Source organism: Pelobates fuscus, chromosome 4 (assembly GCF_036172605.1).
Source record: "Pelobates fuscus isolate aPelFus1 chromosome 4, aPelFus1.pri, whole genome shotgun sequence".
NCBI lineage: Eukaryota > Metazoa > Chordata > Amphibia > Anura > Pelobatidae > Pelobates > Pelobates fuscus.
Window position 1 is genome coordinate 74,607,447 of NC_086320.1, and position 22,753 is coordinate 74,630,199.

A 22,753-nucleotide genomic window follows, 5' to 3' on the forward strand; every position below is an offset into this window, starting at 1 on the left:
ATATTGTGTTGCCATTGCACTTGAATGGAATTTATCATAAAGACAAATAACATTGTCAAATAGGAGGATTGGTTCAAATGACAGGGAATAAAAAAAAGGAAGGGAAGGCAGATAAAGAGGGAGAATTATGAATTTTGTACCCACATGTAATAGTTGATACATTATGGAATGGGATAAAGCTATTTAGTAGGGTCTACGCCATGGAAAGGCAGATTACAGGACTAGCAAAAATGTTCCTAGTTAATATCATGGTTAATTTTTGAATAAATAAATAAATATGGGGAAAGAGAGAAACCAAAATTTCATTGTGAGGAAAACTGTATATAAACTATATGTTACGTACAAAATGTGAATACATAATATTTTAATAAATCACAAAGAACAAATGACACATTTTTAAATGACAATGTTAAGATATCTGAAATAAAATACAATTAAAATATATATAAAAACAACAACCAGAGCTTACTAGATATGCATGACAGCTAATTTTCTCTGGTTCCCTTGCCCTGAAGCGATTAATGGATGCTTGTTTTCAAGTACTTTTGTAAAGAATTAAACAAACAAAAAGAAAGCTGTCATTTTTCTTGCCTAATTGCACGACAAACTGAATGCAAAGCAGCACTACTTAAAATAAATTGTATTAAAGTAGCATTTTATGTGCGATTCTCACATCATGAAAAATAATCAAAGTGCAATGTGCAGATGTAGCACAAATAATACTCCCTAAGATAACAAAATATATCCCATTAAAATTGAGAAAAACATAATATTCAAAGGCACTTCCGAAGCATGATATTAAAATATTTTGTACCCCAACATATCTCATTAGAGATAACAAAGAGACCTTGCGCTTTCAGCAGTGAAAACTGCTACATTAAAGAACAACTTTTTAGGGGAAATATATCCGGGCTGCTGAGTTGATCTTACAATTAAAATAGCAATGACAGTGGTTTATTTAGCAACAGAGTTGGAAATGAGGAGAATCACAGATAGTGCAATGTTTGACTATGCTATATTTTTTGAGACGGAAAAATTTGCGTTAAAGGTGCTTTAACCCCTTAAGGACCAAACTTCTGGAATAAAAGGGAATCATGACGTGTCACACATGTCATGTGTCCTTAAGGGGTTAAAATACGACAGCAAAGTCAGCTGACCAACACAGAGTCTATCATGCTATACATGATTGGTTAGACCATCTTCTGGAAATCATCACCTTTCTCTGACATAATATTCTAATTAATACAATCAGCAATGTTATGGATAATCATCAAAGGGCCAATTATATGACCCTTTAAAATAAATATATATGTTAAACAGCTCCATGCACCATAACTGCTACAGATAAGCCTAGCGTGCACCAGGCAAAAAAGTAAAAATGTTACTAAATAGTTTGAATACTTACATTAGGGGGGTACCAGAAGACACTTGACACACTGTAGTGGTTGTGATGCGTGGAATATCCTTTTATAGTATCACAATAGTAGTATTTGAGTGTTATAGTATTTGAGTCATAAATATCAAATTAAAGATTTGATAATTATGATAATGTGAAGATGCATTTATCTAATATCAATATATATTTTAGTTCTTGCAATGATTTTTTCGGAAGTCTTCAGTGATATATAATTTTTGGGGGTAATTCAATGCAAGTAATTCAAGGTTTGTCAAGTATCCCCTCTCTATGACATTAGTATTATTTTGAAATTTGCAATTAAAATGTTTAATTATAAAATGTAAACACTTAACATAAAATTACCGTAAACCTGAAGAAAATATAAAAACCCAGCGGTAATAATGTATAAATATTTTTTAGGAAATCTTGTATATTTTTGTTGTATTTTAAATACTAGTTTGCTAATCTTTCCAGCTCACTATTCAATGTTTTCTTGAAGTTGAGTTGAAAGTTCTCCAACTTTTTCTATCAAATATGATTTGCCTTCCAGATTACTTTTTTAAAATTCCTTTTGTTTCCTCCATTTTGGTCAATGACTGAAGCTTTTTCTTTTGAGATTTCAGACCCTTCTATTTGTTATCACTGCAGGACCTGGGTATCAGGTGTGGACTCTTCCTCAGAAAGAACTGTCTCTCCTTGCTCAATTACAGTTAGTGTCATTGTAATTCTCTGTGAAGTTCAAACTGCTGACTTCTGAGCTTTTCATCTTCTAACTGTTTTCTTAAAAATCCATTTTCGTGCTTTAATTCATTCAGCTAAATATAAAAAACATAGCAGCTATTTTAGTGTTTTTTTTACCATTTTTTAAATATTTAAATTATCTACATAAATACTACACACGCAAGCACAGATATATTTATATGTAAATACATAGTTATATAAAGCTATAGCATCATACTAGGAATAGTAATACTATTTGCAAGTACTGTATCTTTATTTTATAATTTCTTATATATTTAAAGGACTAAAAGATTGTTATTCACGTTTAATTATTTTTTCTCTGTACCTCACAAACACTAGTTATTTGCACAAGCATGCTCAGTTGCGTAAGGCAAGTATATGTTGATTATCGTCTATGAGCTCCAGTTATCTTCATTCTACACAAAATCCCTCAGTGTATATGAATTATATTATGCCATAATAAACTAATTTGGTCATGCTACCTACATGCACAGTTTATTTTATATTGATCGGAGCTTATGTCCCTTCCATCTATAGTAAATCCATATGGGCCAGAGAAGAAGTATCTGCTCACGAAATACAATTCAGGTGTTTAAATGTCTATTCTAACTAATGACCCACTGCATTTACTAATATATTTAATTGTGCAGCTTTGCATAAGAAATACATTTAATTATGGGATTTTACAGGGATTTTAAAGACTTTTTTTTAAAATACAGAGAATGATATGCACAGTGTTTCCTTTTACTCAGAGTTTTTATAAACTTAACCCCTTAACGACACAACTTCTGGAATAAAAGGGAATTATGACGGAATATTTCCATCATCTGTCCTTAAGGGGTTAAATCTTTTTTAAATGACTACATTTGATTCTTTGACTATCTTATATGATTTAATAACTAAAAAGTAAAAACTTTATCATAGCAAATGCAGCAAGCCTTAATAGTTAGTCATTAATGTTAACGGTAATGCTAAATTTAGCAATTTAACTGTTAATTCATAGATAATTTACTTGTTTTAGCAAGATAAAATATAAGCTATTGAAGCGATACTGTAGAATAATGGACAATATTCTGCTGAGCATAAAGAGTTGTAGGTATCTGACATGATAAGTGTGCAGGGTTTTAATACATTTTTTCCTTTTAGGAAACCTTAAAATAGTAATAATTGGACTCAATTTTAGTGTCACTTATCTTTTTCACAAATTAAACACAATCTACTTATCTTCAACATATAATTATCTTTCCTATTTATCATTTTAAACTCATTTTAGAGAAACTGTTTTTGCTGTTAATGTACAAATTAATAGGTAACATGCAGAAGACAGTATCAAGAGCTCAGGTACCTAAAGGGTGTCAATAAAAACATTTTTTTTGTACTCATATTAATATACAAATAAATGTAATAAAATAGCACCATAAATGGACAGTATGTAATGTTTGGGTGTGCAACCTTTTTTTTCCACTTGCGATAGTATTTTCTGATTCATTTTCTCAACTATAGATTTGCAAGAGTACATGGTAACATCAGCATACCATAAGAGTAATCAGATGAAAAATAATACATATATGAAATACGTTATTTTGTTGCAGAGCCAAGCCAAGCATTCTTCTAGGCATTTGTTTATATGCTAAGTCAATAAGTACAAGATTTGCGTGCATGCTTAGTGTCAGACCTACACACACATATATATATATATATCTTGATACATTCTCAGTTAAACTGTACAAAAAAGGTTTGACCATTTACCATTGGACAGTGCCAGAGCACTCCTGACACTACAACCACAGCAGACTGTGGCAGTTATGGTGTTTGGAAAGTTACATTAACCATCGGTATCCATATTGTGTTGTACAAGAGAATATCAATAATTATATAGATCTGACAATAAGCATTCACCAAATCTTGTAGTTATTGACTTAGCATCTAAAGAAACCTTAAATATATTTTAAGGGCTAATATCACATGCTACGGTTACGGCTCTACCCCTGTAGGCAGGATTTGAAAAGAAACAAAATGAGTATAAAACAATCTATACATAAAACCCCTCTGTGAATAATGTGAAATTGAAAACAAAACAAAAACAAAAACAAAACAAAAAAACAACAGTCTGGATGCAGGTAACAGATATATATCTGTGTAATAACATATCGCTCATTTAAATAATTGAAAAGAGTCACAAATTACTATAATTTATTAAATCAAGGATAAAATGGATATTTTTTTTTTTTTTAGATTATATTAATCTACCTCCAAAGATGAAAAATCAAATGTGGGAAGCATATGCTAGAATCATTACAATAATAATCTCTCTAAGGAAAAAAACACTATTGGTAAAGAAAATACCTATAGAAATTCTATATAGATCCTCAGGAAATTCACATTTTGAACATGGGAAAGAAATATCATATAGATCTTAAGGGAAAAACACATTCTCAACATGAAGGAGGAATAATAATAGTAATAAAAAATGCTGAAAAATATATGATTAATATCCCACTCAAATTTGATACCCAAGGGGTGTCTAGTACAATAATTAAAAAAAATCCAAGATACCATCCTCATTTTGAGGATCCTGTGCATATTTAATCTCTACAGGGAGCTTATTTTTCAATATAAAAGAAAATATAAAATAACATATTATTTTCACCATATGTCTGAAAATGATAGTTCCAGGCAAACCAGTATGATTTGTTATTGTTAGTGATCTCTTAATGTGCTCATTCAGTTTGCATTTTGTATATCCTTCATTTCACGGGTGTGAAATTTAAAAACAAATCTCTTGTCCAAGGGACTAAAGTGGTAGTCTAATCTACTTTCTCGTCAGGACAATCTTCTTGTCCTGACACAAAATCTAAATTTGAAATATTGGAGACCCTTGCCTAGAGCCATGGACATTAGACAGGGCTATTTGCTAAACCCATAGAGACAAAATTAGGTGTTCTGAAAATATTCTCAAACTTTGCTATAGTGGGAATATGGGTATTTTTACTACAACTTGCTATTTGGATTTAGTTTGCAAAAATTCCATGTTTTATGAATTACCCTGAGTGAAGTCTCTCTCTCTATTATAATATGTGTGCTGCCTGTATGTAATAATTATTGTTATTATTTATATAAAGTGCAGCAAATTCTGAAGCACGATACAATGGGTGGACTAACAGCCACGTATTTGTAACCAGACAAGTTGGATGGACAGGAGTTTGAGGGTCCTTTTAAAATCAGCTTACATGCTAGGGGAAGTGAGGTATAGTGACACAAAAGGTAAGGGTAGGATGGAAAAGTAGGTTGCTAGAATAGTATTCAATGAGCACTGGTTAGAATAGTATTCAATGAGCACTGGTTAACTAAATATTGTTAACATAGTCAAGCCCCGATGCGAGTTTCGCCTGATGAGCCTTTACTCTAAGGCGAAACGTGCGTCGGGGTTTGACTATGTTAACAATATTTAGTTAACCAGTTGTTCTGTCTCTTGCTCCCTTGGATGCCCCTTACTGTGACGGGTTGAGCTCGATTAAGGGACACATCGAGCGTTAGGTATCCTGATTCAATTGACAGACAAACTAGCTACAGATTATCTTTAATAGACATACCACTTTACTATCCACTAGTTCTCCAGTTCCCAATTTTACTATATTAGGATTTTGTTACTCTTTCCTACTTTAGCTATACCTAGGCACCCTTTGAAGGCACCTTTCCTACTATCTTTAGTTTATTCAGCGCTCCGGTTTCTTCATTCAGGAAACCGGCACATTATTACCGGTTACGCTGCAGGGATTTACATTCTGATCCCTCCCCTTCTCTTTTTTACCGGAGACTGGAGAACGGATTAGATGTGCATTGACAGATTTTGCAGTGGTATTTCCCACAGGCTACGGCTATTTATTCGTTGTTAGTTACCCGTTTTCTGATACATGGATTTGTATTGTATCGGATTTGGTTATGATACATTGTTAACAACTTGAGTTGTTACACGCTACATATTTACCTAGTGGGAGTCCTATTCATTTGCTTAATTTTGCTCTTTTGCTTTTCGTTTTTTCGTTATTAATTCTCACCTTTTACTGTGTATATATATTTTTTGATTAAGTCAGGCAGCTACTATTAGGGTCTACCTGTTTTTTTGTTTGTTTTATTGATTTAACCCCTTAAGGACCAAACTTCTGGAATAAAATGGAATCATGACATGTCACACATGTCATGTGTCCTTAACCCCTTAAGGACACATGACATGTGTGACGTGTCATGATTCCCTTTTATTCCAGAAGTTTGGTCCTTAAGAGGTTAAGGGGTTAAGAATAAAGTATCTTCGAGATTTTTAATTCTGATCAGTTTATTCATCGTATGTGACACTCGATAGTGTAGGAACAGATTTTCGTTTTTTCTTTTCTATCATTATTGTTTAGGGTTACCCCCTTATCTGCTCCTGTATTTGATACAGAGACATTGATTTTTTGGCCATTTATTTATTTCTATCTACTGAATAGTTACAAATATATTCATATGCATGCTTGCCAAGTCAAAACAGATCAGTATCTTAATCAATTATGTCTCTAAATACTTTATAATTATTTTTTATAATGCATTTTTTTTTAATTACACGTTGAAGATCATTCTGTTTATGAAGGGATTCTGTTGCTTTTATTTTGTATTAAAGGACTCTGTGTCAAGGAAATGCTGCTTATTAAGTATAGTGTAGGCAGTCTGTAAGCAACCAAAGTAATTATTTCACTACCAGTGAAATGGTAAACATCAGACACTTTCATTTAAGATTGGACAATTTAGCTTGCAGTGACATGGCCATTCTTTGACTATTAGCAAGAAATGAAATATTTCATTATTATGTAGTATGAAAATTCAGTTAAAAAGCCACTGAAATTACCCCTGAATTTATACTTGAGTTACTTCACTCATTATTTCAAACATCTTGGCCTGAATCAATATCAGTAATGATTCATTCTTTTGATTAAGAAGTGACTCCATCTATAGATGTCAGATAATTACTAGGATGACCCATAATGAGAACATTTCACAACTCTCTGACTTAACTTTCTTATTCTCTCAACAAGATAATGACTTCCTGCAAGGGCTTTTTATAGTGTATCAATGCTCCTGGGGGTTTCTTTCATCATCAGTCACTATTAATGGTTCTTGCTCATTTTTTCTCCTTTGTAATAGAAATAGTATTTGTCTATACGTGGAAAAAAAAAGCATTTGCTTAAACAATGATATTGTTATTTTTTATTATTTTTGCAAAACTCTTGCATGCACTTATGTAGCCTAGCAATGCAAATACAATATAAAATCCATAGCAGAGCAGAGTTTTAAATTATGATACAAAATATGCTTTGTTATTTTGTTAAAGGCTCAAAGGGGAATTAATCTCTGTTTTATTATATAAAATATTGAAATAAGAAATGTAAGATATTCTTTTGATCTATACACTGGGGGATATGGAATTTAAAAGTTTTTGAAAAGAAATGTAAACTTTCGCTGACAGGTTAGCATAAGCCGTGAAATTTATTGCAGAAGCAATGTACAGAGAACACTTTGTAACCGTTACATGTGTTACTATATCTCTTGATGTGTCTTAGCTATTTCAGGTGAATAATAGTTTTGCAGACCAATCAACTGAATGTTTAATGTCAGAATATTACAGCTCAAATTTGAAATGTGGGCATTTACAAGTATAAGTAAAATAAGTAAATTTTACTTCGCATTTAATACTTTTTAGAAGGAAGAAAATCAGAATGACAAAGTGCAGCTTACCTTCTGACTTAGAAAATGAATAGATTTCATATTGGCCTTTAACCTCGCATGCATATCCTCAGAGGCAGACAGTTTCTCCTCCAAAAGGCTCGTCTGTTCTATTCTGCTATTACAAGAAAAAGACAAACTGTATAGATTACGCATATAGTCCAGAGTAATTACAATTTACAATATTTATCTTACTTTACAGATAGTTTGAAGGGTTTTTCGATTATTAAATTGAACCTCTGACCGTAATAGATAGTTTTACATATTTTAGCAGAGCACATTAAACGCCACATATATTATGGCAAAATCAATCATTCTTGTAACCCATGACATTTTCATCATATATTTCCCTATAATCCACTACTCTAGAGGCTTGAGTGACATGTTATTCCATCTTGGGATTGTTATTCCTCACTAACCTTGTTTCCTCAGCCAGTCTCTTAAAGCAGCATGCTATGTCCTATAATAACTGTAGCCCTTTGTAGTGAGTGTGGTGCTGGGAATGCCCTGACATCATGTCACACCAAACCACAATGTCAAACCAATCACTGTAGAGATACTTACCCGGTCCTTGTCCTGATCAAGAACCTCCAAACAGGTCGCTCGCACTGAACGTAACATTGGTTCGCACTGCCCTAATTCTAGTGAAAAGGATGTTGCTTGCGTTCGGAGCACATTCTTAAAAGAGCAATGGGAGCATCACGTTAATTCCTGCTCTAATTGTTCAGCATTAGTTGTTCACATTAGTTCAGCATCCCCATTCACATACATTATGGGGTCACAGGCATGAAGTGGACCAATCAATGAACAAATAATGGTAATTAAACTCCTCTGGCCCTATTTGCTATGCTCTACCCTGGTTTCTGTTCCCAGTACCTTTTAGTGCATTCCAATTTACATTTTGATATTTCTGGTACTTACTTTGGCTTTGTTCCTGACCATGAGGGCTCTGTAACCCTTTCCAGTCTTGTGTTCCTGTTTGATTTATATACCATGTACCTAACGTTGGCTATTTCTTGTTTTCTCTGTCACTCTGTCATCCTGACCTAGGCTTGTAAATGACCACATTTCCTCTCTATTATACCACCCTAAGGCCTGGTAATACATTTTCTTTTCAGACCAGTATATTACTGCTAATCTACACTGCTAATCTAGGTGTTGGGGGTTATACCTCCTGACAATATGCAATATCCATGGAATGGTGACAGGCTGTCCCTTTAACTTAATTATATGTTTGCTCGTTCAGTTATATGTGCAATGCCCCCATAGCCTTCTTGCTAAATTTGTTATGCCATCCCCAACATCATTTGCTATGTAAGGTTGTGTGACTGATGCACTTGTACCATCCTAATAACACAATCGGTCAAGGTGAGAAGTCTTTATATGAAGACAGCTGACTCTAAGGGCATTAGGATAAAGAAGCATCACAAAATTAATAATTTGTATAAATAGGTGTTTTGTGACTTGAGAGTATTTGCCTTATTTATACAGAAAATTTATCAGGCAGCATATTTTCTTTTACTTTTAGAACATTGTGTACAATGGTCTTTGCAGGTTTAGCAAACTTGTACAACTAGCAAAAAGACCATTATAAATAGGAGAATAGGAGAATTAGTAATTATGAATATTTACTGCGTATTCCACATTTACATATAACCAAATATAAGCAATACATTATAGCCATCTCAGATGTATCCATAAACGTTTCCAACAACTAAAATTGAACCCAAATGTGCGACCATTGACCTCTTTCATAGCACAGTGGGTGAGTTCCTCTCATTGGCAATAAGCAATTAAATATTTGAAAATGTATTGAATGTAGCATGCTTGTAAAGGATTTTTCAAATACATATATAAAGGGTTCTCCAGCAGGATGATTAGGCCAAAGACATAAGTTAACAACAATTAGCAAACAGTGATGTTTGAAGAAAAGGACAAAAAACAAATGATACCATGTTCTGTCACAAATAAATCAGGAAATATGACCAAGAGTGTTAGATTAGGAAAAGTCAGTGTACATACTGGAGAAGGATGTGAGCAGAAAAATAAAAAGAAAAGTCAATGAGAGAATGTTAGAGAGAAGAGAACATAGAAATGTATGTATTCAGGAGATAGAAGACACAATAAAATGACTGTGAAAGAAAAGACAAGATAAGGTTGTCTCTAGACGTGTGCACACCAAAAATTATCAACCCCTCTGAACTGATATAGTTCAGATTTTTAAAATGTTTTGGTTCTGAAGAATTGCCGTTGAAAATGTTTAGGTGCAATTCTAAATTTCAGTTAGATTCATAAAATTTTGGATTGTAACAAAAATTGCCAGGAAAGTCCTGAAAATGAAGCAAAGAATGTGAGAATAGTGCACCTTTAACAAGAAAAATACCAGTCTCAGACTGTAAATTAATCATTCAAAGCTTGTGTTAAGTCAAATGGCAGTGTCAACTAACAAGTGGCTACTGCAGGAATCCACCTAAATAGCCCTGCTATTGAGCAATTCGGTTGATTCTGATTAAAGTAAATTCTATTAATTTAATTCAAGTGAAGTTTGATTTAAAATATGGAAAATTGAAAGGGAACCAAATTGGTCAAAATTTAGCCGAATTTCCTTTTGTAACAAACCCAGTCTCTAAGTCCAGTTTTTTCTTATGGCTTGCTTTTCTAGACTTTGTGATGCAATAATGTTACAGCATTACAGCAATGCAATTTTCTGTTTAATCATTTTATTTATTCCACAATCCTAGACTTTCCATATGAAAAGTATAATAGCACATAAGGCTATGCAAGAGTTCAGATTTTTCCATCTCTGATGCAGTCATAATCCAATATATCACTGCTTCGTTACCCATAGTGAAGGATCTTGTCTACTATGTAAACCTCCTTCTAGATAACAGATATATTAACTGAACGTCAGGAAACCCTTTATGTCAGGAGTATTCCTCAACAACTCCTTACTGCCAAAATAAACCTTATATGAACAATCTTTCTTCTGTTCAGGAGCTGCAAGTAAAATGACTAAGCCAATAAAATATGTAAATTTATTAAAAGCAATGAACCATAAAACCTGCTTTTTTGCCTTTTTCATGTCATTAGTGAGAACATCTGTTTAAGAAACCATACAAATGCTTACTTTTAGTTTCTTAACTCAAAAAGTCTGATGATCTACCTTTTGGTTACTCCTGTAGCAAATCTATTCGGTTTTGACATACATAAGCAGACATAGTTATCAGATCCAACATGTCTTACATATCTATAAAGTGATTTAATGACCTTGTAAAAGTATATTTTTTTGAATGGGTTTAGATTGCAATCTGTCTGTATTCTCAATAAATAACACTATTATCAAGTGCAATTTGGTTTAGAAGTTGAGAGCTCACAACTTTGAATACTGTTTTACTGATAAACGCATGTAATACCAATTTAATAGATCCTGATTGCACCACACTCAAGATTAGAAATATTTACTCAAGAGCCTATACTTGGTGTTGCAAAAAAAAAAACTAAGAATAGTTTGAAACAAAATCTAATATATTATTTCCCAAAAATAAAAAAATGATTTGATAAAAATTTATAGTTTCAAATAAAAGGCCATGTTTATCAATAAAAATGTGTGCTAGATTAAGCCAGTCATTTTACTGACTTCACACAAATTTATTGGACTATTCGTCCAATTGTCTTTTTATGCCTAGATACGCTTGACTTAAAATGCTTCCAGGATTGTTAGGCCAAAATGTTTCAGGCAGCAAGATAGCTCAGTTGGTTAATGTACTGATTACAGTGTTCACACCTCAAAGCTGGAAGCAGTGTAAATCCAGGATTTTAAATATTAGGAACATCACACTGAATAAGTAACATCTATCCATTGGCAGCAGTGTAATTTTATAATCATTGTTAAATACTTTTAAATCCATTTTAGGCTCAGAGTGCTATGTAACATTATTTATTATTTTTTCAATCATGTTGATGATTTGCACACTCGTTTTTTCAGTAAAAAAAAAAGGAACAATATAGATCATGTTGAATATAGATTACTGTGCACTTTCAACTGCAAAATTGGAGAATTTAGCACTGGGAGATAGTGCACTGTGATTATAACAATTCAATAGAGACTGAACCATGTGAGCAATCAGTAATGGAAAGATTCTCTTAATACTCAATGTTAGAACACTATGAAGGATTGTGGTCAAATGAATTTAAAGTTGCCTGTAACAGTATTTTAACTTATTTTGGCATGTGCTCCTCTGAACAGGCAGACTTCTGTCTGAAAATTTTAATGGAGGAATTGGAACATATATCAGTCGGAAAATCTGCTTTTATGTTGAAAGAAGGCAACAATCTTCATTAAATAGGAAGGTGACTTCAGATATCCAAAATAAGGAATATTTATGTTATTCCGATCTAGGTTCAAGCTATTCATGCAGTCATTACATAGAATAAAAGAGGAGTCAGAGAGGCAGATGGCACCCAAGCATGCAGATCTGACAGCGCATCTTTGTGACAGACAGAGGAGGCTTCAAAGTTGCTTGTAACTTGCCTGTGGAGTCTGTCAAGAAAGACGGTCTAACAGCATAAGCATAGGAAATTCAAGGATAGTGCTAATGACAGGATGTGTAGTACTTAACGCATCCTTGTTTGTAATAGTATGAACAAGGGCAAACATATTTGTCATTAAATATGCATTAGGTAACAGTAAGAAGGGCTGTGATGAATCCCATAAACTGATCTGACATATTATTTTCAGTATGTCATGCTCTCTATGAAGTTCATATCAATAGGTGCCTGTAATATACGATTGCTAAGAGCGTGTTTTGGTTCATTATGGACACAGAAACCTTATACTTAGAATGGACCTTCCGTCTAAATGAGAGAAATGAAAACTATACTTTTAGTCTTTTATATAGTTCCATTTTTTAATATCCCTGCTAAGAAATAAGTTTCAGCTACTTAATCTGAAACACCTCAGTCCTTGTTCCGAGACTTGGAGTTTACACCTTTGAATTACTTTTTACATGTTAAAGGAACAGGGCAATAACCATAACCACTAGAGTCAGCAATATGCTGTTATATTGGTTAGTATGCTATGGGCACTTTTTTTTTTTTTTTTTACAGTTCTGGATCTAATTATTTTTCAAATGATTTCACCAAATTCACTGCTCCCAGGAGGCACTCACAGTCTGTCCCCACTCACTGTATGGTTAAATGGAAAATCTGCTTCCATGTTAGTGGGTCAAATGTGGAAATATTTGGATGTCATTGATAGACTGAGCTTGTTAGATGAGTTGCGCATTATGAAATTCTTGGCATTGCTTTCTGTAGCTCGCTCCTCTATGATATACTGACCATCATTTTGCATTTGTCTCAGGTCTACAGAATATCTTCACCACAGAATCTTTTAATTTTGTGTCTGCTTATAAAGTGTTTTAACAAAATAATACATTTAGACATGCAATTCAAAGTTACACATTTAAAATGAGATTTGTTTTCAAAATTCTACACAAGACAAATTAGCGAAGGCCTTATTAACAATTAAAAAGGCATAGCAAGATGCAATAGCACATTTAGCTGATAAATCTGCTATTGTAGTAAATTTTCAGTCACTGACAAGTGATGTCATAGGCATCTTTTATGCCTATGGGATGTGTACAGGGAGTGCAGAATTAGTAGGCAAATTAGTATTTTGACCACATCATCCTCTTTATGCATGTTGTCTTACTCCAAGCTGTATAGGCTCGAAAGCCTACTACCAATTAAGCATATTAGGTGATGTGCATCTCTGTAATGAGAAGGGGTGTGGTCTAATGACATCAATACCCTATATCAGGTGTGCATAATTATTAGGTAACTTCCTGTCCTTTGGCAAAATGGGTCAAAAGAAGGACTTGACAGGCTCAGAAAAGTCAAAAATAGTGAGATATCTTGCAGAGGGATGCAGCACTCTTAAAATTGCAAAGCTTCTGAAGCGTGATCATCGAACAATCAAGCGTTTCATTCAAAATAGTCAACAGGGTCGCAAGAAGCGTGTGGAGAAACCAAGGCGCAAAATAACTGAGAAAAGTCAAGCGTGCAGCTGCCAAGATGCCACTTGCCACCAGATTGGCCATATTTCAGAGCTGCAACATCACTGGAGTGCCCAAAAGCACAAGGTGTGCAATACTCAGAGACATGGCCAAGGTAAGAAAGGCTGAAAGACGACCACCACTGAACAAGACACACAAGCTGAAACGTCAAGACTGGGCCAAGAAATATCTCAAGACTGATTTTTCTAAGATTTTATGGACTGATGAAATGAGAGTGAGTCTTGATGGGCCAGATGGATGGATTGGTAAAGGGCAGAGAGCTCCAGTCCGACTCAGACGCCAGCAAGGTGGAGGTGGAGTACTGGTTTGGGCTGGTATCATCAAAGATGAGCTTGTGGGGCCTTTTCGGGTTGAGGATGGAGTCAAGCTCAACTCCCAGTCCTACTGCCAGTTTCTGGAAGACACCTTCTTCAAGCAGTGGTACAGGAAGAAGTCTGCATCCTTCAAGAAAAACATGATTATCATGCAGGACAATGCTCCATCACACGCGTCCAAGTACTCCACAGCGTGGCTGGCAAGAAAGGGTATAAAAGAAGAAAATCTAATGACATGGCCTCCTTGTTCACCTGATCTGAACCCCATTGAGAACCTGTGGTCCATCATCAAATGTGAGATTTACAAGGAGGGAAAACAGTACACCTCTCTGAACAGTGTCTGGGAGGCTGTGGTTGCTGCTGCATGCAATGTTGATGGTGAACAGATCAAAACACTGACATAATCCATGGATGGCAGGCTTTTGAGTGTCCTTGCAAAGACAGGTGGCTATATTGGTCACTGATTTGTTTTTGTTATGTTTTTGAATGTCAGAAATGTATATTTGTGAATGTTGAGATGTTATATTGGTTTCACTGGTAAAAATAAATAATTGAAATGGGTATATATTTGTTTTTTGTTAAGTTGCCTAATAATTATGCACAGTAATAGTCACCTGCACACACAGATATCCCCCCTAAAATAGCTATAACTAAAAACAAACTAAAAACTACTTCCAAAAATATTCAGCTTTGATATTAATGAGTTTTTGGGGTTCATTGAGAACATGGTTGTTGTTCAATAATAAAATTAATCCTCAAAAATACAACTTGCCTAATAATTCTGCACTCCCTGTATATCAGGCCTGAACTGGCCACTATGTAAACTGGGCATATCTTCAAGGGCCAGAGCCAAGGAGGTTCTACCAAACTGATTCAATAAACCATAAAATATGTAACATGGCAACCACTAGGATATGTAGAAGACATACACTGTATTCTTACCCCAGCTAATGTGTGGAAGCTTTAGAGGACAATGCTGCACCCAGCACAGGCCTGCAACAATGCAGTCCAGCTCACAAAGTCAAGTAACCATACAAAGCTTCACTCAGCTAAACGGAAATGATTTGAAGCCCATGTAAGACACTGTGTGGACCTCTACAGCTCAAATGAATCAAGTACTGCTGCACCATATGTAAGCACCAGGGATAAAGAAAGAAACTGCAGCTATAGAGACTGGAGGTCCCCTGGGTATATGGATTCATGGGTTGTCTGGACTTAGGATTTTAAGATATTTGGTGTTAATGCACATTCATAGAGCTCTGTTGGATAAAGTCACTCAAGCCACTTCCTATTTCCAATATGGAAAGAAAACAAGCTGGACAAAGAGCATATATTTAGTATAAGCAGCTAGAGTAAGCAAACTGGTAAGGTAGTATGGCATGGGTGCCTACAACAATTGTTAAGAATTGGGTAAAAAAGTTGAGGGATACCTACAGGTTTATAAGTTAGGCAGTGCTCTTCTATTCATATAGCCTAATGATAAGCTACCTTGGTGACATCACATCACAGAGCAAAGCAACATATTGATATATGTAGAGTGTTGTATTTACTGAAATAGATTAAATATGATAAAAATGAAAAACAACATTTAAAAAATGTGTTTAATTCTTTAATTTTATGAAAGGCACGTGTATTGTTTGATTATGTACTTACGAATGGACAAGCCCTTTACCCTTATTGTTATTACTATGATGCTCTAAAAAATTCTCAATAAAAAACTATTTGCATGGATAAAAATACATGCTCTAAGACCAGCATTGAGTCTAGGACCGGGATTTACATTTGTTTCACACTCCCATTGACAGAGAGAGAATTCAATAAAGCTTTTTTTTCAGAACTTCTCTGAATATTGTCATTTTTTTATTCCAGACAGAGTAAATGAAATTCCAGAAAAGCTATCTTCTCTAGTGTGGATACCTCTGAATAACACTTCAATCTAGCTCATACAGTATTTCCAAAAGTTGTCTGTCCTTACCAATAAGTGCTCCCTGGAATATGATCCTACACCCCATTATTTTAATGGTTTTAATTTGTCTTTTCAGCTCTTATATTTCTTGTTCACCCCCATATGTTACCAAGACAAATTGGTATTGCCCCCCTGAAAAATCTATACAATCTATACAGTTATACTGTATACAGTACATTTTATTTATTAGAATACAGTTAATCTCTCCTTTTTTCTCATATGACTTTTATTTAATGTAACCTCTGTTTTCTGCATCAAATAGCTTTGCCATCAAACACAACCTGATCATTATCATTCCAAAGAAAAATCTCAAGGAGAGTGTTCTCTGGAGTCTCTCAAGAATTCATTGCTATGGATTAATTAGAAATGTGGCTAATACTTGCAGCTGTGACCATGGTAATATATAATAACGCATGCAATAAAGCATCTCTACACAACTGGGGAATCTGTACGCCACTCAAATTAAAAGATTGGTAGAGACGAACAAACCATTTTGGTAAATTTCCATTTTATACAAGTTATTATTGTCTCCACTACAACAGACCATATATTCATGAAATAAATTACTTATATCTATTAAAACTAATAAAAGTAGTACCCTAAATGTATTTTGTATTTAGTATCTTGATTCTGCCATTAACCACCTGTGCCAATGGATGATATGTCTCGATATAACCAACACATGCTGTAACCTGAACATCAATAACAATTGTCAAATTGAAAAAAAAAAAAACTAATAGAAGTGCACACAAAAAAAGAGATCATATGCAAGCAATTTTTTTTTTTTTTTTTTTTTAAATTGTATTTTTCTATAAACTAAATTTTCCTCTTTCGTTTTCATTGCGCCTTTATTAATCTGGCAACAAAATAGAGCTGTTTTACAATTAAAAAGTTTGCTTGTATCGACAAATAAGTTAGTTGTTTTAATGTTTTAATGCATAGTAAAATGCTGATAGTTTTCCAGCTGTGATCACTGATTGAACACTGCTACCTAATTTAATCTTCAGAAACAGTCCACATCATGTGTATGTATGGCAATGAAATAAGAAATAGTGCCTTCACTATTTAACCCCTTAAAACCGGAGGGCGTACTATTACGCCCTATTGTAAGTGGCTCTAAATACCGCAGGGTGTAATAATACGTCCTCATGGTTTTTCTTACTTACCCAGTCGCCGGCGATCCCACGCCAGCGGTCGCGGTCGGGGGACTCACCTGGGATCCCAGGGAGTCCCCCGCGGCGGATCCTGCCTCCTCCGGAAAAAAAAATATATATTTATATATATATAGTGATATATACGTATATATTTATGTATATAGATATATATATATATATATATATATATATATATATATATATATATATTAATTCTACATATATATTTATGTAATATTTTTACATAATTAGGTATTTTAATTAATTACAATTAGCGGGGCCTGCCTGACAACCCATGCCGAAAGTATAGGGAATTTAATTTGCTAGCACTATATTTAACCCTATAACTTTCCAAGACACCATAAAACCTGTACATGGGGGGTACTGTTTTACTCGGGAGACTTCGCTGAACACAAATATTAGTGTTTCAAAACAGTAAAATGTATTACAATGATGATATCGCCAGTAAAAGTGAAGTTTTTTGCATTTTTCACACACAAACAACACTTACACGGACGATATTATTGCTGTGGTACTTTTTACTGTTTTGAAACACAAATACTTGTGTTCAGCGAAGTCTCCTGAGTACAACAGTACCCCTCATGTACAGGTTTTAAGGGGTTTTCAAAAGTTACAGCGTCAAATATAAGGCTTGTGGTTCATTTTTTTCACATTAAAATTCACCAGATTGGTTATGTTGCCTTTGAGACCCTATGGTAGTCCAAAAATAAAAATTACCCCTATGATGGCATACCATTTGCAATAGTAGACAACCCAAGGTATTGCAAATGGGGTATGTCCAGTCTTTTTTAGTAGCCACTTAGTCACAAACACTGGCCAAAATTGGCGTTTTTTGCATTTTACACACACAAACAGATATTAACGCTAACTTTGGCCAGTGTTTGTGACCAAATGGCTACTAAAAAAGACTGGACATACCCCATTTGGGTTGTCTACTATTGCAAATGGTATGCCATTATGGGTGTAAATTTCATTCCTGGGCTACTATACAGTCTCAAAGGCAATGTAACCAATCTGGCGAATTTCAATTTCAAAAGTAAATGCTATATTTGACCCTGTAACTTCCCAAAACACCATAAAACCTGTACACAGGGGGCACTGTTTTACACGTGAGACTTTGCTGAATACAAATATGTGTATTTTATCCTTAAGGGGTTAATAATCAAACAAACAAACAAAGCACTTATCTCTAATTTTGCATCATCCTAAAGGAGAGTAGTTCGAAAATATATTCAGCTCTTTCACTACATTTGTCTGTACCTTTGTAATGTGTGTCTTTGCTTTTTCTGCAGGAAGTTGTGTGTTGATTAAATAATGAATTGTAGCAAATAGAACACAGGTCTCCAAGATGTGACCATAACGGATTCAAATAAGCTTTTCCTAAGCATCAGCCTACATTTTTCAATTCTCTACAATTTAGTGTTTAGTGAATAAATCCCCAACATGCATCACCAATAATGTTTATACAAAACAAGCATGTGTTCCCCTCTAGTTCTAGATACATTACAGAGTGTTGATCAGTATAGCTACATGACATTAGTTTTATACTGGCATAGTTAGTGTATTTTATTGCCGTGCAAGACATACCACCGTGCCCCTGGGTATACTTCCAATTCCTCACACACCTAGCTTAAAAATGCAGAGTTACATTACTAACATTCAAAAGTCTATAACAATCCAATATTACTGAATATTTGTAGAAGTTGCCAAAAATGTAATATATAATCAAAAACATCATCAGCATCATTGGATGAGATATGCATAGAACCATGTGTTGAGTTGCACTACTGAAGGCAACAGAAAATTGCATTAGGCTTGTCAGTAAAAGCAAAAAAATTCAAGAAACCACTGTGGTACTCCGCAGATGTGGCCAAAATAGTAAAAAACAAAAAGTTAGCATTAAGTAATTCTAAAAAAAACCAGAGTGAGGAAGACAGAATGATCTATAAGATTAGGCAGCAAGAGGCTAAGCAAGTTATAAGAGCTTCCAAATCACACACAGAAGAGAAAATAGCACAGTCAGTAAAAAAGGGGAACAAAACTTTTTTTAGATACATAAATGAGAAAAGAAAAGTAAAACAAGGATTAGTTAGATTAAAAACAAAAGAAGGAAGGTATGTAGAAGAGGATAAAGGTCTAGCTGACTGCCTCAATTAATATTTTTGTTCGGTATTTACAGATGAAAATGAAGGTGAGGGACCTCAGTTAAGAAAAAGGATAAATGAGTTATTTATTACACGCGAGTTTACAGAGGAACAGGTTCTATTTCAACTGTCAAAAGTAAAGACAACTAAGTCGATGGGACCTGATGGAATACACCCAAAGCTATTAAAAGAGCTTAGTGGTGTACTAGCAAAACCATTAACAGATTTATTTAACATTGATAACAGGAGTAGTCCCAGAAGATTGGAAGTTGGCGAATGTTGTGCCCATTCACAAGAAAGGTAATAGGGAGGAGTCTGGCAACTATAGGCCAGTAAGCCTTACTTCAGTAGTGGGGAAAGTGATGGAAACCATGTTAAATGATAGGATTGTTGAACATCTAAAAACACATGGATTTCAAGATCAGAGACAACATTTACTTCAGGGAGATCATGCCAAACTAATCTTATTGATTTTTTTGATTGGGTAACTAAAATTATAGATCAGGGTGGTGCAGTAGACATTGCTTACCTAGATTTCAGTAAGGCTTTTGACACTGTTGCACATAGAAGGCTTATCAATAAACTGCAATCTTTAAGTTTGGATTCCAATATTGTTGAATGGGTGAGGCAGTGGCTGAGTGACAGGCAACAGAGGGTTTTAGTCAATGGAGTATATTCGAAGCTTGGGCTTGTCACCAATGGGGTACCTCAGGGATCTGTACTTGGACCCATTCTCTTTAATATTTTTATTAGTGATATTGCAGAAGGTCTTGATGGTAAGGTATGTCTTTTTGCTGATGATACTAAGCTATGTAACAGGGTTGATGTTCCAGGAGGGATAAGCCAAATGGCTAATGATTTAGGTAAACTAGAAAAATGTTCAGAGTTGTGGCAACCAACATTTAATGTGGATAAGTGCAAGATAATGCATCTTGGATGTAAAAACCCAAGGGCAGAGTACAGAATATTTGATAGAGTCCTAACCTCAACATCTGAGGAAAAGGATTTAGGGGTGATTATTTCTGATGACTTAAAGGTAGGCAGACAATGTAATAGAGCAGCAGTAAATGCTAGCAGAAGGCTTGGTTGTATAGGGAGAAGTATTAGCAGTAGAAAGAGGGAAGTGCTCATGCCATTGTACAGAACACCGGTGTGTCAGGGTACCTGAAGTCTCTACCTCCGAGAGAGGTAGAGACTTAGACGTCTATCCGTCCGGACGGGCTGTTTCCTCTGTTCCTCGCGGTCCACCCGGTCACGTAAACGCCGGCCGCGAGGGAGTCACTTCCTTTTGTAGCAGGACGTCCGGAAACCGACGTCATGACGCTAGCCCGGAACGACCTGTCACTCAATCCTGTAGAGACTAATCAGATCTCGTCGGAGGCGTGTCTCTTCCCTCCGAGCCAGGGTATTTAAACTTGCTTCTCCCATTTGCTCATTGCCCTGTCGTGGTTCTAGCCTGTCTAGTCTCACAGTGCTCTGGTATTTTCTGTTATCCCTTTGGTTCCGACCCGGCTTGTTTGACTTACTCTGTTTACCTCTGTTATCCTTGACCCGGCTTGTTCCTCGCTTACCTGTCCTCTCGTTCCCTCGACCTCGGCTTGTCTCTGACCATTCTCTATACTCTCCGTACGTTAGTCCGGCCATTCTAAGGTCCGGTATACGTATCCTGTACCTGTTTGTACTCTGCGTGTTGGATCCCTGTCCCGATCCTGACATTACGACAGGGCCAATGGATCCTGCAAGTACAAACAGTCAGCTTGGTCCTTCTGATCCTAGGTTCGAAGCCATGGAGCACAGAATGGATCAGATGGCGCTAGCACTACAGGCGTTATTGTCTCGTGCTAATAACCCGCCAGAGGAGACGCGTACTACTTCTATTTCTCCTGTGAGCTCAGGCCTAGAGGTAGCCACTGTAGGTGCCTCTTCCCGTATTACACCACCAGTACGTTATGGTGGCTCACCTGAGAAGTGTCGTGGTTTCCTTAACCAGATCAGTATCCACTTTGAATTACAACCTCGCTCCTATCCTACAGATAGGGCAAAGGTTGGATTTATTATCACCTTACTCATTGAGAAAGCTCTGAGATGGGCCAACCCACTATGGGAGAATGATAACCCGTTAGTATATAACTATAATGCCTTTGTAGCTGCCTTTAGAAGAACTTTTGACCCCCCTGGTAGAAAGGTCAATGCAGCCAGATTACTGTTGCGCCTGAGACAGGAGAACCGAACTCTCGTGGATTATGCACTAGAGTTCAGGTCTCTGGCGTCAGAAGTTAAGTGGAATGAGCAGGCTTATATAGATGTATTTTTGAACGGGCTATCAGACGTAATCCTTGATGAGGTTGCTACTAGAGAACTCCCTGAAAATTTGGAGGATTTAATTTTGTTCATTTCTCGTATTGATGAGCGTTTAAGAGAGAGACAAAACACTCGAGAGAGGAACCTTAGACCTTCCTTTAAATTAGCTCCCGCATTTCTAAGTCCTGATCCCACTACCTCACTGTTTCCTGAACCTATGCAGATAGGCAATACTCGCCTCTCAGAAGAAGAGAGACAGTACAGGAGAAGAGAGGGATTATGCATGTATTGTGGAGTCAGAGGTCACTTACGCCTGAATTGTCCTAATCGTTCGGGAAACGCTCGCACCTAAGGTTCTCTAGAGGACAGGCCTTGGGTGTTTCTATTTTGTCCTCTACTCATAATTATAAAGATCACAGGCTTCTGCTACCAGTTTCTTTAACTTGGGAGAAGGGAGTACTAAAGACTATGGCTTTGATAGATTCCGGAGCTGCTGAGAATTTTATCGACCAAGCCTTTGCTACCAAACACACTGTCCCATCCCAGTTAAGGGATACACCCTTGGCCGTTGAGGCCATAGATGGTAGACCTTTACTTGAGCCTGTTATCTCCCGTGAGACTATACCCGTTAACTTAACTGTTGGTATCTTACACGAGGAGAACTTATCACTTATGCTCATTTCGTCCCCTTCGGTCCCCATAGTCCTGGGGTACCCATGGTTAAAAAGACATAACCCTATTATCGATTGGGAGTTAGGGGAGATACTCTCATGGGGTCAGGGCTGCCAGGAGAAGTGTTTACGCAGGGTTTCCCCATTGGCTGTAATAAACACACCGGGTAGTTCCACTCAGTCTACAGAGGGACAGATACCGTTCATCTACCAG

At 35.7% G+C, this 22,753-nt stretch overlaps 1 protein-coding gene across 1 annotated transcript in view; it reads right to left on the reverse strand.

Annotated features, from left to right (window-relative positions):
* Positions 1-1,776: 1,776 nt before the first annotated feature.
* Positions 1,777-22,753, reverse strand: part of LOC134607811 (polyamine-modulated factor 1-binding protein 1-like) — a 340,326-nt gene continuing 319,349 nt past the window's right edge. The window contains 4 exon segments of the mRNA XM_063450371.1: positions 1,777-1,992; positions 2,048-2,211; positions 7,907-8,012; positions 12,139-12,152. Coding sequence (XP_063306441.1) covers positions 1,875-1,992; positions 2,048-2,211; positions 7,907-8,012; positions 12,139-12,152 — 402 coding nt within the window. The 3' untranslated portion in view covers positions 1,777-1,874.